Raw genomic sequence first — 22,864 nt, 5'->3', positions numbered from 1 at the left:
TTTAGTTAGGACTAAGGTTGCCAGATAAGTTACGATTTTTCATCCTATTTGTTTATTTTATTTTAAGTTTTTAACTTACACAAATATTGCACTGGACAAGTTTTTGTATAGAATGGCCACATACACTTTAAAAATGGTTAAACATGCGCAAGATTTAGCGCCTCCATGCATTTTTTGATTATTTATTTGACTGGAAAATGTCACATCTGGCAACAACCAACAGAGCAAACCGAGCCGTGCCATTTCAGGCAATAGGGGTGGGGGCATTATATTATGCACAAAAATAATAACGTGCCGCTTTTAAGTAGTAGAGTAGGTGCCCCATGCAATGTTTAAAGACAAAAAAGATGAGCGTATCATAAATAATTCACATTGGGTTTTAAATATAATAATGTCATAATTTCAACACATTTCATTCTCAGTCAATTTGGCTCCCTGCAACTGCAAAATGGTTGAGGCCTAACGCTGGCTGCGTTGTCTGCGTATGCAGAGTGGCGGCCCTGGATACAAAACCCGGCGAGGACAGACTCGCCTAAACTGTCGTTATTTACGGGGCTCGACTGAAGTTAACTCGACAGCGTCAGCAGAGAGAAAGAGGAGAGATCATATATTTCTCCTTTAACGTCGCGAAAAACAAGACAACGTGTAAAAACCGTGTGGAGCGACTCCATCTCCGGTAAAAACACCACAAATCTTTCAGCTTCTGCAGACAAGAGTCACACAGATCTCCATGCAGAGATCAGAGTTTTAATGCTGATGTTATTTCATGAGCTGATGGTGTGTTTAACTCGGCTGTGCACTAAAACACACCACTGCTGTTCTGTAAAGTTAATGTTTCTGATACAGGATCAGATCATCTGTTTAGTCCCATAGTAGAAAAAACATATAGCTAATGTTACAGCAGGAACAGGTTAGAAAGGAAAAAGATGTAGCGAAAATATAACAATAAAATAAGTGAATCTATGAACCCAAAAGTCTGTGTAAAGTTACTTACAGCACTTTCTCATCAGTTTCTCACTTTAACTCATGAAGTCTCTCAGTACATCCTGAGAGCATCTCTGCAGGACAGTGTGTGAATGTGTGTTTTTGACCTCATTTATAGACTGTAGCTACAGTAGGTGTGCTGGGTTAGTGATGGAGATAAAACTAGATCCTTTAAAAGCTGTTTTTCAAACTATAATTTAACAATTCAAATGTTTTATGACCTGATTTCTAGAACAAAATTTTTAATGTAAAATATTTATAGTCACCTACAATAATACTATACATTAAATCATATATAAATATAAATATATTTCACATTCAAACATTAACAATATCACACAACTGGTTATTAAATGTTTAATATTTTTTTTATGTGTACTTAATAATTAAAGGGAACTGATGAAAAACTCTTTAGAACCCTAAAGATGCTACACTGAACTACAAGCTCATTCTCTACCTTACACTCAGTTAGCAATTCCAAAACACATTTTTAGTCAAACTCTAAACACAGTTTCCAAACCCAGCTGTAACAGGTAGAACTGTTCTGGATAATTTTACAAATCTTTAAAAACAGAGGAAGACGATAAAGAAAACGATGAGGAAAAAAAACGAGGATGAGGAAATAATAAACAACCAACTTGGATTACACATTTGTTGGTACCCTTTGGTTAATGAAAGAAAATCCCACGATGGTCACAGAAATAATTTGAATCGGACAAAAGTAACAATAAATAAAAATGCTATGAAAATGAACAAACAAAAATTGACGCTATCAGAATTATTAAAAAAAATAATAAACTCATGAAACAGGCCTGAACAGAAGTGATGGTACCCTTAACTTAATATTTTGTACAACCTTTTGAGGCAATCCCTGCAATCAAACGATTTCTGTAACTGTCAGTGAGAGTATTTTGGTTCACTCCTCATGATCAAACTGCTCCAGTTCTCTCAGGTTTGAAAGGTTCCTTTTCCAGACGACATGTTTCATCTCCTTCCAAAGACGCTCAATAGGATTTAGATCAGGGTAGAAGGCCACTTCAGAATAGTCCAATGTTTTCCTCTCAGCCATTCTTGGGTGTTTTTAGCTGTGTTTTGGGTCATTATCCTGTTACAAGACCCATGACCTGCGACTGAGAACAAGCTTTCTGACACTGAGCAGCACATTTCTCTCTAGAATCTCTTTATAGTCTTGAGATTTTATTGTACCCTGCACAGATGCAGCAAAGCAGACCCAGAACATAACAGAGCCTCCACCATGTTTCACAGTAGGGACAGGGTTCTTTTCTTTTCTTATGTCTGTAAATACAGAGCTGATGTGCCTTGGCAAAAAGTTTCCTTTTGTCTTATCTATCAAAAGGACATTCAATTAGTGGACACAGCTTGATTTAACATGTCCCTTTGGTTACATTATTTTCAGGGGTACCATCATTTTTGTCCAGGCCTGTTTAATGAGTTTATTTTTTTAAACAATTCTGTTGAAGCATGGTTTAAAATCAATGTCAGATTTTCATTTGTTCATTTTCATTTGTTCAAGTTATTTTTGTGACCATTGTGTTTTTTTTCTTTCATTAACCGAGGGGTACCAACAATTTTGTCCATTTGTCATTTTTTTTCAGTTGTCAGGATGATGGTGAGAGAGTCCAGTCTAATCTGAATGCTATACTGTAACAAGCATTCAACACTGTGTCACAACTGCACTATGAATATGAGCAGGTATGCTGTGCTCTCCTCTCACTAATACTGTAATCCACTGTCCTGTGCAGCACAATACTGAGTACTGTAGATCTATTTCACACTGTTCTACAGTACTGCACTGATTTATAGAGACTGATGGAAATGTATTAACTGCAGTTAAAGACAAATTCTTTTACACTGACAAAACATTAACCCTGCCTAAACAAGCTCATAACCATCATCAAGTAGGTCTGCGTGATGTTTAAAAGTTTTACCAGTTCGATACTTTGAATTTGGTACCGTTACCCAAACAATACTTTTGTTCAGTATCTTTTTCTAAATTCTAACCAAAAATACAAAAAGAGATAATTATTCTCACAAAATTATTATTTATATGTAACTGTATTTATTAAACAGCCGACACAAGTAATCTTATTCTAATGCTGTCATCATGAGAGGCTACAATACTTGTGGATCTTGTTGGAACAAAAACAGTTAGCATGTTTATTTGTGGCGCTTTATTAAAAACAAAAATAACAGCGTCACTTTAACTACAAATATTTTCCCTAAGCTTATTTCTGGGTGCATTTCATTTTTAAAAAATTCTTTCAAGAAATATCATTATTAGATCAGGCAATATTAAATAATATTTATATTAATGGTGTCAATCACTTTTCTGTATTATAGTGAATGGGACAGTAATAATAGTGTAGTGTGGTTTAGGTTAGGAAGACTAGATACTTTTTACTAGGGATGCAACGGTTCTCGGTATTTTATCGAATCGTTCGGTTCGATACACCCGGATGGACCATGGTATTTCGGTGCACGCTGTAACAGCGCGAACAAACGCTCTGGTACTGAATGGCCAGGGGGAGGTGCTGCTGTTGGGGGCAGCGGTTGGTGGTAGCAGTGAGTGCTCCTCCTTCTCCACAACACTCCCCCCCCCCCCCCCCAACCAATGGTAAGAATAAATGTTCCTTTTTATAATAGATATTGTGATTTTAATTTATCTGTGCCTTTTTTTCTATTTAATATTGGCTCTGCAAGTGTGAGTAGGAGCACCGTGTTGATTTGAAATAGAAAGGGCTAAAAACGTGCTGCATGTTGGAGCTAGATAAAAGTGCACGTTCTGCCCGAGCCTGACCCAACCCGACCCATAAACTGTCATTATGATCCAGAGCCCGACCTGCCCTATAAACTGTCTGTTTTCAGGCTGTTTGAATGAGTGAAATCTGTTCAGAATGATGTTAATGAACACTGCAACACTAAAGAAGAAATATTATTTAATAAAAACAGCTAAACACAGCGCTGCAAGTCCAGCGCGGACAAGCTCACGTGCGCCCAGATCTGCGTGGTTATAACATTCTAGCTGGTGAATTTTTTAAAGAGTTTGATTTGTTACTTAAGGTTATAATGTTTTGAATGTTTCATTATAGTTCATTTTATTTTGTGTTCACTTTTTCTCCTCCAATTCAGTTAGTTTTAATTCGTTTTTCAAGGGTGGGTTTGTTAGTTGTCTTTTTTATTGTCACTATGTAAGGTCCTGGCCCTGTTTCCTGTCTGTCCTCGTGCCTGTGTTGTCCCATGTGACCCGTGCCCCTGTGTTCTGCCTGTGTTTTTCCACTCACCTGTGTTCTTTTGTAACTCTGCCCCTTCGTCCCAGGTGTTTCATGTTTCCTGTGTGTGTGCACCTCTATTTAAGGTCCGTGTTCCATTTCCCCGGTGTCGATCCTTGTACGTTTTACGTCTGTCAGTGTTCCATGGTTTCCCCAGTTTCCTTAGTCCTGTTATCAGTTATCCCTGTGTATTGTGTATCCTGTTTTGATAAGAAACCCCCGTTTTGTTTGCATTTGCGTCCGCCTCCGTGTCCTCCCTGCACCTCCAGCCTGACAGAAGGATCGACCTTAAAATGGACGCAGCAAACCCGTGGACCGGCTCCAGGTTGGCGATTCGCCACGCTCCATGCGGGACCCCGGCGTTGGAATCCCCGAGGCCTAAAGGACGCCACAGGCCTCGGGGTAGACGTTCTAAGGGGTCCCGCCAGCCGAAGGAGGATCCCTTTTCCGGGGAGGATTTGCTTGGGGGGGCGCTGCTGGTGTGTGCGGGGAGCCTCGGGACTCGTCTCAGGTTGGGTGAAACCTACGAGTACCCGAGGCTCGTGGAGCGGAAGCCGTGGGACTTCCTCGGTTGCGCTTCCAGCAGCTCCGAGGAGGAAGAGGAGTTCTACACCGCACCGGCCAGAACCCCCTTACCGTACCCCACAGGGGCGGTGCTCTACACGGCTCTCGGACGCACAGCTCGAGAGGCCGCCCAGACTCCCGTGCTGAGGTTCCACGCCATGAGACCCCCGCGACTCATTCGCGCTCCGAGACCCCCGCGACTCATCCGCGCTCCAAGAAGCACGCGGCTGAGGCTCCACGCCCCGTGACTCCTGTGGCTCAGCCGCTCCCCGAGACTTCAGCGGCGGCCGCGCCGCTCCCCGAGACTACAGCGGCAGCGCCGCTCTCTGAAGCTCCAGCTAAGCTAGCTAGCCTGCTGGCTTCACCGCGCTCCAAGAAGCACGCGGCTGAGGCACCACGCCCCGTAACTCCCGTGGCTCAGCCGCTCCCCGAGACTTCAGCGGCGGCCGCGCCGCTCCCCGAGACTACAGCGGCAGCAGCAGCGCCGCTCTCTGAAGCTCCAGCTAAGCTAGCTAGCCTGCTGACTTCACCGCGCTCCGAGAAGCACGCGGCTGAGGTTCCACGCCCCGTGACTCCCAAGGTTCAGCCGCTCCCCGAGACTTCAGCGGTGGCCGCGCCGCTCCCCGAGACTACAGCGGCAGCGCCGCTCTCTGAAGCTCCAGCTAAGCTAGTTAGCCTGCTAGCTCCACCACGCTGTCCAGCCCGGCCGGCTTCCAGCTCTCCAGCCCGGCCGGCTTCCAGCTCTCCAGCCCGGCCGGCTTCCAGCTCTCCAGCTCGGCCGGCTTCCAGCTGTACAGCCCGGCCGGCTTCCAGCTCTACAGTCCGGCCGGCTTCCAGCTCTCCAGCCCGGCCGGATTCCAGTTCTGCGACTCCTGCTCCAGTAGCAAGCTCTGTTCCGTTTTTTCAGCCTCGCCCACTGCTCCAGTCCTGGTGTTAGCGGCAGCCGCACTCTCAGCTCCTGCTACAGCGGCTTCTTCGCCAGCGGTGCCAGCCGCTTCCAGATCTGCAGGAACCGCCGCCTCTGTACCAGCGCTGCCCGCGGCTCCCGCCGCCTCTGGATCAGCGCTGCCCGCGGCTCCCGCCGCCTCTGTACCAGCACTTCCCGCGGCTCCCGCCGCCTCTGGATCAGCGCTGCCCGCGGCTCTGACTCTGTGCCCGAGGCTCCGGCCGCCTCTGACTTTGTACCCGCGGTGCCTGCCGCGCTCACGCCAGCAGGACCCACCGCCTCTGTTTCAGCGCTGCCCGTGGCTCCTGCCGCCTCTGTTTCAGCGCTGCCCGCGGCTCCGGCCGCCTCTGACTCTGTGCCCGCGGCTCCGGCCGCCTCTGACTCTGTGCCCGCGGCCCCGGCCGCCTCTGACCCAGTTCCCGCGGCCCCGGCCGCCTCTGACCCAGTTCCCGCGGCCCCGGCCGCCTCTGACCCAGTTCCCGCGACCCCGGCCGCCTCTGACCCAGTTCCCGCGGTCCCGGCCTCCTCTGACTCTGTGCCCGCTGTTACCCCAGTTCATGTGCCTGGGGGTCCAGCCTCTGCTCCTGTGCCTACTCCCAGGTCACAAGCTCCTGCACCTGCTGCCACAGCTCCAGCTCCAGCACCTGCTGCCACAGCTCCAGCTCCAGCAGCCTGACACACTATGCTTATTTTAGTGTCATACAGCGAAATATATAAAATTCTACAATTATTGTACAGATGCCTGGGTAATTATGAGGGTCAAACAAATCTACATTATAAAGGCTGGTGTCTGTGATTCCAGATTTCAAGGAAATAAACTAGACTTTTAGTTTTCTAATTATATCTTTTAGGTCCTATTCAGTAATTACGGTTTACACAGAATAGACAAAACACAATTAAGGAAGTGTCAGACCTGCAATAATGGGTTTTACACAGTACTGTTCCTTTAATCTCCATGCAAAATTCTGAAGTCAGTCAGGAATGTCCTTTCTGTGAGAAAAACGGTGTTTTATGCTTTTACGTACATTTTAGGCTGCATCACCTTTTTGTTTTTATGTCTCTTAATCTGCTTTTTGCTGGTAAATCCAGGATTTTAATGGATTGGAATTGGAGACTTTTACAGCAGTGTGATGCTGAGGAGAGGCGGTGTGCTCAGTTTTAGAGGATGATTTCTGCTTTGCACCTGAATTCCAATAGTTTAAAGAAACTATTTACTGTTATTTATTTATTTACTTGTTTATTTATTTGTAATTATTATGTGATTATTTTGCTTTTAAATAATGATTCCACTGGCTGAGATGGCCTAAAGTGATGTTTTAGTTACAATAAAGAGTTTTTAAAGTCTCTCTCACCCTCTGTTTCTCTGGTTGGGGGAGAATCTACTGGCTGTGGTAAAGGAATGCCTGGTCAGAAAGAGACTTTTTTATTTAAATGTGTTCTGATTTGGGCTGGGTTCACCTAAAGCATGGTTGTTAAACTTGTGCACATCAGGCCGGTGTAGCTGCAGGTTTTCATTCCAGCCAATCAGAAGCTCATGTGATCAGCTGTTTGAAGAATCATCAGGTGATTAAACCAGTGAAATCAGGGGAGCTGCTGGTTGTTTAGAACGAAACTCCAGCCCAACACTGCCAGCTGTGTCTCTCCTGCCCTAAAGACTCTTAGCACAGAGATCACTGTTAAATAAACACTCTCTCTAACATTTAAAGGGGACATGAAACATTTCAGTTTGTACAAGTTTTCTGAGGGATTAAATATAATGGAATTTATTTGGGGGGAATTTTTTATATAAAATGTTTACACACTAAATTATAATATATTTATGTTTGTTACGTTTGAGCTAGGGTGCCGCCATGTTGCCCGTGCAGCACTGGTGACGTCACGAGGTTGGTTGGTTTAAGATCCCAGGCATATAGCTAGAGGAAAAGTGCTTCTTGTTTGTGGAGATTATGGATGAAGATGAAGCTGAACTAGGCTAACATGGAGCATTTGCTCAGAGATCTTTCCTGTATAAACCTGAGCAGGACTTTTCAGATGCTTTTCTGAGAGCGAGACGTTTTGGGAGTGTTTATTCTCTCTCTACGTGGAGCCGTGCAGAAACCCTGCAGCTCATCAACAGCAGGTACTGCCATCCCGTTAACCAGCTAGTTTATATACATTTAGCTATTTAACATGTAAAGTCCATTAAGACTGAATGAAACAAACATGATTTAAGTGGATATTGAAACACCCAGGCGCTGTTTGGTTGATAAACCGTTCAGTTTAGAAGTTAGAAAGTTTACTGGGTAGCTTCATCTAGTTAGCGTTAGTTAGTTAGCGTTGGCTAGCTATGGTGAGATAGCTAGATAAGTAGCTAACGCTAGCTATGTTATCTTTAAATTGTCAGCTTATCTAGACTTTCGGTAACGGTACCTCTCGCTGCTCTGCTGGGTGGGCGTGTTGTTTGGCTGGTTCCGTGCGGCTCACAGCTGCTGCTCTCATAGTAACGTTACCCTCAGTCGGACAGTCTGTACATCCCAGCTGATCAGAGTCAAACCCCTCTCCTTCACATAGTCCTGGTCTAGAAAGTGCTCGCTCCTAACCCCTAGCATTGCAGCTAACCGGAGGATTCTCACGCTTCAGCGCTGCGAGTCCCCGCTGAAGAACAGCTGTCCGAGGCAAGGTATGAAAGTGAAAGTAAATATTTCTCATTCCTCACTATTAAATTTCACTACTCCCAGTATTACTACACCCAGGGGCAATACAAAAGTGCCCCCCCGCTCTGCATGGAGTTTTGGTTTGGATTTTATTATCTATTGAGGAATTAATTTACGGTAGACTCATAGATTATAGTAGTGAGGCATTCGAGAACCAACCTCGTGACGTCACTTTCAGCGCTGGGACAAGATGGCGCTGCCCTTACTTAAAAAATGACATTTAGATTGCTCATTATTTTAATTCCGCTTCACTGAAAACTGTTAAACTTATCAGATTTGTTAGAGTGAAAATACATCTTGTGAATTATACTAAATACTTGAAGTGTTTCATGTCCTCTTTAAAAGATGATCTTAATCTACAAAATATTTAGGATATCGGGTCCAGATCAGTGGCTACTCAGCTCTGTGATCTGCCCACTGTTACTCCCAGCATGACCTTCACTGGAGTGTTATTGGGAAATATTAAACCAGTACAGACAGATGGGATTTATCATCATTTTTCCTGTGTGAACCGGATACAAATCAGATCTTTTCTTTATATGGGGCACAGATTTGTTACCTACCTATTGAATGCCGGAAAAGGACCAAGAGACATGGACTGCACTACTACAACTACTCGACTCTGACCTCGCTACTTTAAAGTCCATTGATTTAAGCTAGTGATTATTTTTTTCATTAGTTATATATTCATTATATTATTTTAAAATAAAGTTAAAGTTATACCAGGGTCTCTAGTCTCTCTGTAAGTTGTAAATGTGTATATTGGCATTGGCAGATATATAAAGATGTGATAATGGATATCATCACTGGGCTAGAATTTCCACATCGGTGAAACCTAAATGGGTAATTTAATTAAGGAAAGTTGGGGGATCGTCTAAATAGATGCTGATTTACAATATTTCCCAGTTCATCCAAAAGTCAGAATGTTATTAACAGTTTAAATATAGATTTTGTTTTATAGTTTTAATTTTTATAGCTGTGGGTCTTTAACCAGTAATCAGGATCCTCCAGATCCAGTTCTTATTAAAACACAGGAACTGAACACAGATGTGAAGTTTCTTTGTGGTGTGAGAGCTACTAGTAACTACATACTGTTGTCGGGTTTATAATCTTCTTTGTTTTATTTTTCTTCCGGATTTATGCTGTGTAACTCATCTCTCAGTTTTTGAGATGCTGAAACTCCAGATTGTTCGGTCTGATTGTGTGATGTGTGCTAGTAAACAGTTTTTTTATGTGTGCACTTATTCACGCAAAACAAACATTTTCATTTATTTTCTCTAAATACAATCGCAGTTAATAACTGCTGTTTTGACCCACACTTCATTTGTTACACACGCCCAAGCTGTAGCGTTTCTGCAATGTTTGTAAACTTCGTGATCTCCATCAGGGTAGATCAGCTATAATCCACAGTAGACAGTACGCAAACTGTATATGAAGTGTTCCTTCATGTGACAGTTGAGGAATGCCCACACCTGTATAAGTTGTGAGGTGTTATCTTGTGAGTAAAGTTAAACACTGGGCAGCAGGTTTATGGAAAGGGTTTAAATGAGGCCTGATAGTGGGTGCCAGATAGATGGGGTCACGTGCTGTAAAACATATTTTTAAATATTTTCTAATCAAGTAAATTTACTAAAAGCCAACCGTTTAAACAATTAATATTTTTAATTTATTTATTGATTTAATTAATTTTTATTTTATTTAGGTTCTTAAACGAATCATAAGGGTCTTCCAGATGATTCATATTTTTACTCAAATTAAAACAGTAACAGAACATAAATGTGAACCACAGATATTATATACTATAATGTATTGTTATGTATGCTATTACAGCAGAGCAGATGCTTTATTAAGTGTGACCTATAATCTGTAAGCTTTATAAAACACAGTAACAGCAGATGACTACAGATTACAGTCGTTTAAAATAATCTACAAAGCTGAACATACCTGAGAGTCTCCAGGCTGCAGTGTGGATCCTCCAGTAGAGCAGAGAGCAGATTCACTCCTGACTCTCCTGGGTGGTTGTAGGTCAGATCCAGTTCTTTCAGGTGTGATGGATTTAAATTTAGAGCTGAAGCCAGAGAAGAACATCCTTCCTCTGTGACCAAACATCCAGACAATCTGCAGAGAGGAGAGAAAGAGACAAAGTGATAGATCTAAACAGAGCAAAACACCACCAAACAATCAGAACTGCTCAGCCACCTGGATGCTGCACTGCCTACAGGACTGTCCCTAATGCAGTATCTCAACCAATTAAAGCAACAATTGTCAGTCGAGGACAAAAATCTGATACCCCGCTCTTCTTTCAGAAATTAGTTAATTTATATTTTTAAAAATATATATATAATATAATATCCCAAATGGACATAAAACATTTTTTTTTATAATAGGTACACATTTCTCCTGGTTTAGGACCATTCGTCTTCTGTGAGCTACTCCAGGTCTGTCCGTTTTGAAGGGTGCCTTTTCCCAACTGTAGTTCTGAGAGCTCTTTACAGGCATTTCATAGAATTTAAATTTGGATCCTTATTTTTTTTTTTTGTGTGTCAACCTCATCCATCTGTAGAGTCAGAGAGAGCTGCAGACCAGCAGTTTAAAGTCTTTCCGTAGTTTAAGAAAAGCTAACGTTAACTTTTTTTTCTTAACTCAAGAGTTACTAAAGCCTGCTAGAGGAATTATGGTCTCAGATTACCATTTACCAGTATTTTATTCACTTTTTCAAAACTCTAAATACAACACACCTACCTCACACAATTAATAAAATATTTTACTTCTGGTTAACTGGTTGGCCCACCTTTAGCACCAATAACTGAAATCAAGCGTTTGCAGTAACTTGCAATGAGTCTTTCAGAGAGCTGTGAAATTTTGGCTCCACAATTACATAATTGTTGTAATTTCACCACAGATTTTTTACAGTATAAACCACCTTTTTAAGGTGCCTCTCAATAGGATTCATGACTTTGTAATGGTCACTCCAAAGTCTTCACTTTATTTTTCTTCAGTCATTCTGAGGTTAATTTCAGAGGTCAAGAACAGACGACCGGATGTTCTCCTTCAGGACTTTTTGGTAGACAGAGGAATCCATGGTTCATGGTCATTTATCACAGCAAGACTTCCAGGTCCAATAATCGCACTACCAACTGTAAACAACTGTAATGTTCCTTGTACAATTTAGAACATTAGTTGTCTATTAGCTATTAACATTAGTTGAAAATCTCTTTCATGTCTGTAAACAGTAATTGTAAAAATGTTGAATCGAATCAGAAATTGGATTTTGGAGCTTGTGAACCAGAATCTAATCGATTCTGTAATTCAGTTGCCATTAAGATCATGAAAAACAGATAATTCTGGAAAAAAATTGGTTACAAATTTATAACTGATTATGGAATAGTTTCACAGAACTATCACCTGAGAATCTCCAGTTTACAGTGTGAACTCTTCAACCCAGCAGAGAGCAGCTCCACTCCTGAATCCTGAAGGTCATTGTTAGTGAGGTCCAGCTCTTTCAGGGAGGAGTTTTCTGACTGTAAAACGGATCCCAAATACTCACAAGACTGTTCTCCAAGATTACATAAAGCCAGTCTGAAAGAAAAGAGAAAGAAAGTCAGAATCTCTTACAAAATACTAAAAGTGAAATTTCTTAAAGAAATAAAAAAAAATCTGCAATGTTGTTGGGTGATGTAACTAAAATGACACTTCTTTCATATTTTAATTGCAATAAAGTAGTTGGAGTAAGAAACAGAAGTCTACAGAAGTAAGCTTCAGTAAACTGCTACTATATTCAACCACAGATGTAATCAGTAATCAGAGATAGATCTGTCTAGTAGATCTGTTTCAGTAATCGGAGTGAGTCGTCTTCTCTGTTTTAGTCAGATTAAGCTTTCAAATATGATGGAAATGTCTTCACCAGTGGTCCGATATTCTAGTTTGATATGTTTTCACTAAAGCTACCAATACCAGCCACTACACTGCACTGCACTAGGCTTTATTTGTATACTAGAGGTTTATAACCCAGCAAAAACCTTTTACATAACAAAAATAGCTACATTATTTTACTCAGATACTGCTCATGGATTAGCAAATGTGGTGGATAACATCATGTAAAAATAAGATAACATACGGGACTGAATAATAAAAGTATTATTGCAATGTAGATATGAGAGAAATTATGCTGGCTGTTTGTGTGTTTTGCTAGCGGCAAACTCCGCTGTGAAATTAAAGGAACAAATCTTCAGTAGAAAAAATAAAGTCAGAAGTTACCCATTCTTTCACTAATGTTTGTAGAGGCAGTATACATTCATAGGTGCTTGGTTTTATACACCTGTGGCCATGGAAGTGATTGGAAACCATTACTTCAATGACTTGGATGGGTGAGTGGATAAAGTCAGCACAGTGTATACCAGGACAATTGATTGAGCTTTATGGAGATGCAGATTTTATTTTCCAGCAGGACTTGGCACCTGCCTACACTGCCAAAAATATCAATATCTGGTTTATTTTAAAATATATTCCAGTTTAATTGTGTCATTTTCCTGCTAATGATTAAAGGTATGTGTGTGTTTAGTGTAAAGCACAACCCTGTCCTCCGCTGGTAAAATCTGATAATATTTCAACACACTAAATGTCTTGTACATAAGATTAAAATGTACTACCACATCTAAAAATAACAACATTCACTCAATTGGTATGTTTGGGAGTAGGACTAGACAATAAGGCCAAAATCTGTCACAATACATTCTTTAACTCGATCAATACAATATAATTCTGATATTGATATAAACAGTATAAAAGCCACTGACTGTGGTGTACGTAACCATGCATTGACGTTGTCAAGCTACAGAAGCTAATGGTGTTCTGCCTTTCTGCGTGATTTAAATACAGTCAGGGATGGACTGATAATCGGGTGTTTGCCTGGTGGGCCGACAGTCCTCAGGGGCCGATGCTGTTGGATTTTTTCTTTTTCTAAGAGACCGGCCCACAATTTAGAGGGGGCGGCCCATTGGCCCATCTTCAAAATAGACAGTGGACTGGACCAATCAGGATATAGAATGAAAGCAGCCCCACCCTCTCTCCGCATGGTCCACTGAACTCCCACTACGTTCAGTGTTGTGCGCGTATATTAAAGGAGAGGCAGTGTAGAGAAACAGAAGCGACAAAAATAGATGTGCAGAGAAGTTACGCACAAAAGTAATTCTCTGTAGCTGCTACAAAATGTGCAAAAATCACAGACATGCTCGCTGCTGTAGCCTCCACTCTGTCCTCCGTAGAAGAAGACAGAGGCAGCAGACAGGGAGATGCAGGATTGTGACGGAAAAACCGAGGGACAGACTGAGCAGGAATGTGTAAGCAGGTAACGTTAGTAAAGTCAGGACAACACAGGGACTTTGAAGTGATGGAGGTAACGTTAGCTCTATTACATGAAAATAATGAGCAAAGGCTGATAAAGTAGCAAACGGTCAAGACTGGGAAGTGTTGGATGAGCAGCAAGTGTATATTTTAGGCTACATCATTTTATTTTAGATATTTAGGTTAAAGCTGTGTTAAAAGGCTGCATAGTTTGAGTTTGAGGCCTCTATGCTGTGTTTTAAAAAGCACTAAAACAAGTGAAATAAAAGATTTTAAAAATGATAAATGATCAGTTCACTTAAAATGTAAGTGTAACAAATATAAAAGTAATATTAGCAAAAGGTATGCCCACACTGAATAAGAGTAAAACAGTGTCAAATACTTTTAAGACATAGTTGCGTTGCATGAGTTCATAAAGCAGCCCTGTTTGTAGCCTGATACAAATACATGTTATAGCTGTTTAAAGGAGGAAACACCTTTAACCTGAAGAATAAGAATTGAGCTGTTATATTAGAGAATTGTTACGCCCTCGCTATGTTTACCTCTGTTTCCCCGTCTCCTAGTGTGTTACTCCTGTAATTTTCCATCACGTGTGTCTAATTTGTAGCTCCGCCCCTTCCCCAGGTGTTCATTGTTTCATGTTTAGTATAAATAGTACCTGTTAGTTTACGTTTGCGGTCGGTCTTTGCACCTTCCCCTGTTGTCTGTCTCGCCACGTTTACGTTATTGCTCTAGTTCTCGTTCTTTGGTTGTTTGTAGTTTCTCGCTCTTGTTTATATTCTAGTCACGTTTGGTTCCTGTTTGTTTCCTTTGTGTATCTTGTATATATTTACGTATTATTCCCTGTATATATATCCCTAGCCCTGTTTTGTACTTGTCTGTTTAGTTTAGCTCTTTGTTTGTTTTCCCTGTTTGTTTATGTACATATATTTATTCGTTATTCCCTTGTTTGTTTATTTGTTTATTTGTTATTTATTTAAAGTCATGTCTTACCCGTTTAAACGTCCGCCTCCCTTCTCATCCCGCGTTACAGAAAGACCGACCGCCATGGACGTTTATTCGGGAAACCCTTGGGTTGGATCCGGGCTGGCCATCCGTCATGCCCCCTTTGGGACCTCGGCGCAGGAAAACCCGAGGCCTCGAGGCCGGAGAAGGCCTCGGGCTAGGCGTTCTAAGAGGTCCCAAAATTCAGAGGATTTTCTTGGGGGGGGGCTAACTGTTGGGGCTATCGGCCTCGGGGGACACGAGGCGGGCAGAAACGCAGGCTGTGAGGATCCCTACTTCTGGGACTACGTGGACCTCCTCGCAGCTGCGTCCAGTTCGGAGGACGAGGAGTACCCTCCGACGCGAGCCCGCTTGCCGCTTCCTCCGGGGGCCGTCCTGCACCCGGATTTCTGGTGTCCTCCGTGTCTCCTGGAGGAGGCTGACGACGTCCCGGAGAGTTCTCAAGCAGCGCCGGCGCTCAAAACCTCCATAGCGCGCTCCATTTCGGCGGCTCCGCAGCTAGCTTCTGAGGCTAACCAGCTAGCTCCTCCGGCGGCTGCAGCTCGAGGCTTCCCCACGGCTACGCGGCTAACGCAGTTAGCATCTTCAGCGGCTGCAGCTCCAGGCATTCCCACGGCTACGCGGCTAACGCAGTTAGCATCTCCTGATTCCACGGGTCAAGTTTCTCTGGCTGCTACGGCGCTCGCATCTTCTACGGCTGTAGACCCAGCTTCCACGGCGGCCGCCGAGCAGCGCTTCCAGTCACCCGTAGCGGCAGCAGATCTTCGCTCCGGGGTTCCCATGACAACGGCGCTACACTGTACTGCTACTGCCACCCCGGAACCTGAATACGCTGCGGTGAAATTAGGTCAAGTCCCCGTGCAGTCTTCAGCAGCCCGAGTCGTCACACAGACACCTACAGCCCAAGGGTCCAAGTCTGTTCATGTGAGTGTTCCTGTGTCAGCGGTGCCCGCCACCGCCAATGTTCCTGTGTCAGCGGTGCCCGCCACCGCCAATGTTCCTGTGCCAGCGGTGCCCGCCACTGCCAATGTTCCTGTGCCAGCGGTGCCCGCCACCGCCAATGTTCCTGTGCCAGCGGTGCCCACCGCCAATGTTCCTGTGCCAGCGGTGCCCACCGCCCATGCTACGATGCCAGCGGTGCCCACCGCCAATGTTCCTGTGCCAGCGGTGCCCACCGCCCATGCTACGATGCCAGCGGTGCCCACCGCTCCTGCTACGATGCCAGCGGTGCCCACCGCCTATGTTCCTGTACCAGCGGTGCCCACCGCCCATGCTACGATGCCAGCGGTGCCCACCGCCAATGTTCCTGTGCCAGCGGTGCCCACCGCCTATGCTACGATGCCAGCGGTGCCCACCGCTCCTGCTACGATGCCAGCGGTGCCCACCGCCTATGTTCCTGTACCAGCGGTGCCCACCGTCCATGCTACGATATCAGCGGTGCCAGACACCGTCCATGCTACGATATCAGCGGTGCCAGACACCGTCCATGTTCCTGTGCCAGCGGTGCCCACTGCCCATGTGCCAAAGCCAGCAGTGCCCACCGTCCATGTTCCTGTGCCAGCGGTGTCCACTGCCCATGTGCCAAAGCCAGCAGTGCCCACCGTCCATGTTCCTGTGCCAGCGGTGTCCACTGCCCATGTGCCGAAGCCAGCAGTGCCCACCGTCCATGACCCTGTGCCAGCGGTGCCTACCGCTCCAGCGCCGACCACGCCGCCAGCCCCAGCTGCTCAAGTCACCGCGCCGTCAGCTCCTGCTGCCCGAGATGCCGCACCGCCAGTATCTACTGCCCGAGTCGCCGCACCGCCAGCTCCTGCTGCCCGAGTCGCCGTGCCGCCAGCTCCAGCTGCCCAAGATGCCGCACCGCCAGCTCCTGCTGCCCGAGTCGCCGCACCGCCAGCTCCTGCTGCCAGAGACGCCGCACCGCCACCAGCTCCTGCTGCCCGAGTCGCCGCGCCTCCAGCTTCTGCTGCCCAAGCCGTCGCGTCGCCAGCGAGGCCCGTCACCACACCTATGCCAGTCCCTGCACCCAGGACTAAGTTTTGCCCTAAGCCCCGTGTGCCCAGGTCTACCCCAAGGCCCCCGGATCCCAGCCCAAGAACTTTGCCCAGGCTGGCTCCACGAACTTTCTCACAGACTTTAGCCAGTCCTGGGCATCCCCAAGTGGTTTTGGTACCCATGTCACTTCCTGTTCTGGTCCCCGTGTCTGTCTATGTTCCGGTTCCTGTCTTGTCTGGTTTTTCTGTGCCTGTTCCTGTCACCGTCTTCGTGTCTGTTCCTGTCAATGTTTTGGTTCCCGTTCCCTTGTCTAGTCCTGTCCAGTCACCCGTCATGTCTCACGTCCAGTCATCGTCCCCTGTCCAGTTTCCTGTCCAGTCTCCTGTCTCTCCCAATGTCCAGTCTCCAGTCACGTCCCAGGTTCAGTCTCCTTTCTCTGTCCAGTCTCATGTCAGGTCTTCAGTCCAGTCTCCTGTTTTGTCTCAAGTCAAGTCCCCGGTCTCGTCTCTTGTGTTTCCCGGCCTCTCCCCGCCGCCGGCCCCCGGGGTTCGTTTTTACGCGCCTCGGGAGCTGCGCGTTTAGGGAGGGGCTTCTGTTACGCCCTCGCTATGTTTACCTCTGTTTCCCCGTCTCCTAGTGTGTTACTCCTGTAATTTTCCATCACGTGTGTCTAATTTGTAGCTCCGCCCCTTCCCCAGGTGTTCATTGTTTCATGTTTAGTATAAATAGTACCTGTTAGTTTACGTTTGCGGTCGGTCTTTGCACCTTCCCCTGTTGTCTGTCTCGCCACGTTTACGTTATTGCTCTAGTTCTCGTTCTTTGGTTGTTTGTAGTTTCTCGCTCTTGTTTATATTCTAGTCACGTTTGGTTCCTGTTTGTTTCCTTTGTGTATCTTGTATATATTTACGTATTATTCCCTGTATATATATCCCTAGCCCTGTTTTGTACTTGTCTGTTTAGTTTAGCTCTTTGTTTGTTTTCCCTGTTTGTTTATGTACATATATTTATTCGTTATTCCCTTGTTTGTTTATTTGTTTATTTGTTATTTATTTAAAGTCATGTCTTACCCGTTTAAACGTCCGCCTCCCTTCTCATCCCGCGTTACAAGAATCAATTGAATTACGCAGTTTAGACAAGAATGGAGGAGTTAACAACAGACAAAACTAAACTTCTTATATTTAACATGTTGATACATTATGCTTCTCTGTAACCCCACATATATAAATTACAAGTCGGTTGTGCTCCGCTAATTATGAGGGGCCAGTCTAAACCAAAAATGCCAGGGCCGATTTTTTTTTCTCTACAGGGATAGATCCATTTTCCAGGATGTTTTGATAGCTTGATGCATTTTTATTCACCCAAAAAATTACAAAGAATTTATAGGAGACAGTCCGGAGATCGGACACTACTAAAATATTTTTTAATCTGAATAAATATAAAAAGCACATCACTGTCCTCTGCTGAGACCCCAAGCAGTTTTAAAAAAAACAACACTTCTTCAGTCCAGAATGAGTAAATGATACTGATCTTTCCATCCAGAAATCACCTGACAGAAAGCTCACCTGAGTATCTCCAGTTTACAGTTTGAAATCCTCAGTTCATCAGAGATTAGCTCCACTTCTGAATCCTGCAGCTTAGTGTTACTGAGATCCAGTTCTTTCAGTCGTGAGTTTACTGATTTCAGAGCTGAGCAGAGAGATTTACAGGAATTCACGACGAGTTTACAACCAGGTAATCTAAATGACAAAAACAAACAGAATAAAAACACAGAGAATATCAAATTCACACTCACAGATTTCAGAAAACTCCACCTCACTCCAACTTCAAAATATGCTCAAAATAGGAGGGACACTTTGGATCATGGAAAGGGGACAAGAAGTAATAAATGTAAAAAAGCACAAATAGAAAGTAATATAGCAGAATCACTCTGGAAATTGAGTTTTTTTTTAATTTTCATGTCAAAACAGAAAAAGACAGAAAACACAACAACCTGTCAAGTTTTAGGGTTTGGGAATGTTTACAGTTTTACAGCAGTTTCAGTTTTTCTTCTGAGTGAGCAGATAACAGTGTTTCACTGTATGTTACATGCATGTACTGGTAAAATCTAATAACATTTTAATGAACTAAATGTCATGTACATAAGATTAAAGTAGTGTCTTTTTTTCTTTTAAAATTTGTTTATTAAGCAGGAGTATAAATGTACTCAACATTTACAAATATACAATATATCTTCCTGAATTTTAAATAACATCTGACGTCACACTGCCATTGTTTTTGGTACTTTCCAAATATTGCAGAAGGGAAAGTCAGCATTTATTGAACTGTTCATATCTGTTATTTAGTGTAAATCGTTTTTCCTCCAGATGTAAAAGTTTGATCGTACCTTACTGGATGGGACATCTGTCCCTTTCCAAGCCCTTAGTACAATTTTCTTTGCTATAATAAGGGCGAATTATAGTAACTGCTGTGGGGTCAATATAAATTCCGAAAGCCCTAAAACTATCAGAATTTAATCAGGATCTAATTATCTTACCTAAAACTATAGAAAGTGTCTCAAACATTTCAACCCAATAATTGATAAGTTTACTACAGACAAGGCTATGTAAAGGTGTGGCCTCTTCATATTGACATTTGTCACAGATAGGGGACACATCTGGGAAAATCGTATGTAACTTAGTTCTCGAATAATGTAAGCTATGCATAATCTTGAATTGTATTAGGGAATGTCTTGTATTCGCTGAGCATGTATGAATGCCTCCCAAAGCCTCTTCTCACAGATCCTTCTCTATGTGCAACCCAAATTCCTGCTCCCACTGTATCAGTGGATGGTTTATTGTGACTCAATAGCAAATCATAAACCCTGATATAGCATGATTTGCCCAGTCACACAATTTGAAAAAATATTGAAAACACTGTGCTTGGCTGTTCCAAAATTTGGTTGGTGTTTCCTTACATAGTCTCTGACCTGCAGATATCTGAACAAGTGACTAGGGGGTAGGTCATATTGACTCCAAAGTTGTTCAAATGAAGCAAAATTGCCCCCCATGTAGATGTCCCCAACGGTATGGAGACCTAAACACTTCTACTGTGTAAAGGTAGCATCTAAAATGGAAGGGGTAAAAGAAGGGTTCTTAGTAATAGGTAAATAATGAGAAAATGCTTCTTCCTTAAATAGAGATTTTATCTGTCTCCAACTCTGAACTGTGTTATGGATCAGTAGATTACTATTATAAATACATTTATCCAAAGCAGATGGGGATAGAATTATTGCACTGATGTCATAGGGGAAGCAATCTTGTCTCTCTATTGCGATCCACTTAGGATGTACATATGTGTGGTCTAACCATATACTGATAAATCGAAGAACACAAGCAGAGTGATAAAACATGAAACTGGGGAGGGCCAACTCACCCTGAATCTTTAATTTACAAAATTGTTTTTGGTTGATACAATGAACTTTATAATCCCATATGAATGGAAGGATAATTGAGTCCAGACCCTTAAAAAGCCTTTGGGAGAAAGATAGGAATATTCTGAAATAAATAGAGCATTTGTGGCAAGAATACCTTCTCATTAGTGTTGACTCTGTCAACCATTGAGATTTCCAAAATTGAATGTTACCTTGTAATTTGATCAAGAGAGGGAGAAAGTTAGCTTTAAATAGAGATTTATAATGTTTTGTGATGACTATCCCCAAGTATGTAAATCTTTTCAACGTTATCTTAAAAGGGAAGCGTTAAACATCTGAGATATTGTTTAATCTGATTGGCATCAGTTCGCTTTTAGACCAATTTATTCTGTAGCCAGAAAACTGACCAAAATATGAAATTAGTTTGAGAATAACCGGAAGTGAAGACTGTGGATTGCAAAACGAAGAGAAGGATATCATTCCATAACCCTGAACATTAGTATTACAACAAATGGCCTGGGCTAGAGGTTCTAGAGCCAAAGAAAACAACATGGGTGGGAGAGCACTCCCCTGTCTCTTGCCTCTGTGTAGATGAATTAGGGATAAAAAAATTTTATTAGTGATTATTCTAGCCGATGAGTTATGATACAGGATCCTTATCCAGGATTCAAATTCATCACCCAATTTAAATTTATTTTAAACTGCAAAAAGGTATGACCACTGTAACAGATCAAAGGCCTTTTCTGCATCCAAAGAGATCTAAACTAGATCACCCTTATCACCGCATTGGGAATAGATTATATTAAAAAGGCGCTGCAGATTATAAAAAGAGTATATATTTGGGATGAATCCTGTCTGTTTGGAATAAACAATTTGGCCTATTAACTGATTAAGCCTAATTGCCAGGGTTTTAGTTAATATATTTTTTAATCATAAATCAGGAGCGAGATTGGTCTATAGCTACTCACCTCAGTAGCATATTTTCCTTTTTTAGGGAGCACCGTAATTATGGCTTTATGGAGTGTGGGAGATAAGCCATTTTCCTTCGCTTGTAAATACATCTTAAGTAAATAAGGAGCAAGAATGTAAATAAATATTGAGTAAAACTCACTTTGATAGCCATCTGGGCCTGGGCCTTTACCTTTGTTTAGCGCTTTATTAGTTTTTTGAATCTCTTGAACTGATGGGTCTGCATTAAGGGAATCTTGGTCCTCCTGAGTTACAGTTGGCAGTTCACAGTTCTGTAAGAATTTATGAGTATCTAGATCCTCTGCCCCAGAGGAGTACAGATAGGAGTAAAGATATTCGTAAAACCGTTCAAATCTCTGTTTAATATCGGAGTAATATGTTCACCACATTCTGCCTTGACCCTATTAATTGTACAGTCACTTTCCATCTTTTCCAAGTTGCCTAGCCAGGAGTTTATGATTTTTTTTTTTTTTTTTTTTTACCAAATTCAAATTGCTGTTGTCAAGTACACAAAACACTTTTGACAACTCTCTCTGACATTAGCTGGTTAGATATTTAAAACGTAAAGCTAAATGTTCTTATAGGTCTCCACACAGGGGTTGACTATGTTGGATTTGTCTAATTCTGGACTTGTCTTTTCTGACATTCCAACTCCAATACCTCAGCTCTGCGATTTTTTCTTTTTGTTGACTGGAAAGTTATAATACATCCTCTAAGGTAGGCCTTCATTGAGTCCCAAAGGATGGATGGAGAGGTACCAGGTTTGTCATTCATTTCAAAGAAAAAAATAATTTGTGAACATACGATTTTGCAAAATTCTGGATCTTTCAGCCACGGGGGATCCAGTCTCCATACTCAATTTGGTTGTTCCAAATCATTCAAATTTAGGGTCAAAGAAACAGGGCTATGATCTGATAATTTTTTTATGATATTTCATATTACTAATTACTAAAGTAGTCAATTCGTGAATATACATCGTGAACAGAATATGCTGTACTCTTATGGCAGGGGTCACTAATAGGCGGACCGCGGTCCGGGTCCCGACCCAGACGTTGTCCAATGTGGACCCAAACCGATAAACTACAGAGAAGGATTTAATTTTGACAGTGTTCCTTTAAAGCGGCGTAACTTTTCTTGTTCACACTGCAGCGACGCGGCATCGCTCCCAATCGCTTTCTCCACCTTTCTCTCGCTGCTTTGGGGCGTGTCGCCTGAAAGAGCAAGCAGTTTATCTGCCACAAGCAAAAGTATGTAGAGTTGTAGTTCAGTGCTGTGTATGAACGAGACGCTGTTCTTTTTTTATCGCCTGGTGAACCCTGCTAAAACATCCAGTTCAGGACCAGCTGGTCCTCCGTCTCTGTTATCTTACAAAGGGGATCTTAAAGCACAAAAAAAGCCTAAAAAAAGCTGTAATCAGCCTCTCCTCCGTTTTCTCACTCTGTAATTCAGCCTGTGGTGTGTGTAATATTTAAACTTTCTGCTGCTTGCTTCACCTCGTTTGCCCTACTGCCGGTGCTCTCCATAGAAAATAGTGGGAGGAGGCACAAAAAACGCATCGCAACGCTGCAGTGTGTTTACGGCACAGTAAATGCACAGACCAATCACGTGTGTGTGCCAATCAGATCTTTGTAGACCACTGCCCCAGCTAGTGAATTGGGACGCGGCC

General features: G+C 43.1%; 1 protein-coding gene across 6 annotated transcripts in view; it reads right to left on the bottom strand.

Moving 5' to 3' along the window:
• LOC111190302 (uncharacterized) overlaps positions 1 to 22,864 on the bottom strand; it is a 492,977-nt gene that overhangs the window by 215,532 nt on the left and 254,581 nt on the right. For all 6 annotated transcript variants that reach the window (XM_049469796.1, XM_049469797.1, XM_049469798.1 and 3 more), the window contains one exon: positions 11,883 to 12,056. In XM_049469796.1, coding sequence (XP_049325753.1) covers positions 11,883 to 12,056 — 174 coding nt within the window. The remainder of the gene's footprint in view (positions 1 to 11,882; positions 12,057 to 22,864) is intronic.

This window comes from Astyanax mexicanus, chromosome 21 (genome assembly GCF_023375975.1).
Source record: "Astyanax mexicanus isolate ESR-SI-001 chromosome 21, AstMex3_surface, whole genome shotgun sequence".
NCBI lineage: Eukaryota > Metazoa > Chordata > Actinopteri > Characiformes > Acestrorhamphidae > Astyanax > Astyanax mexicanus.
Note: the sequence above shows the minus strand (reverse complement) of the source record. Positions and strands in the feature narration are given on the sequence as shown.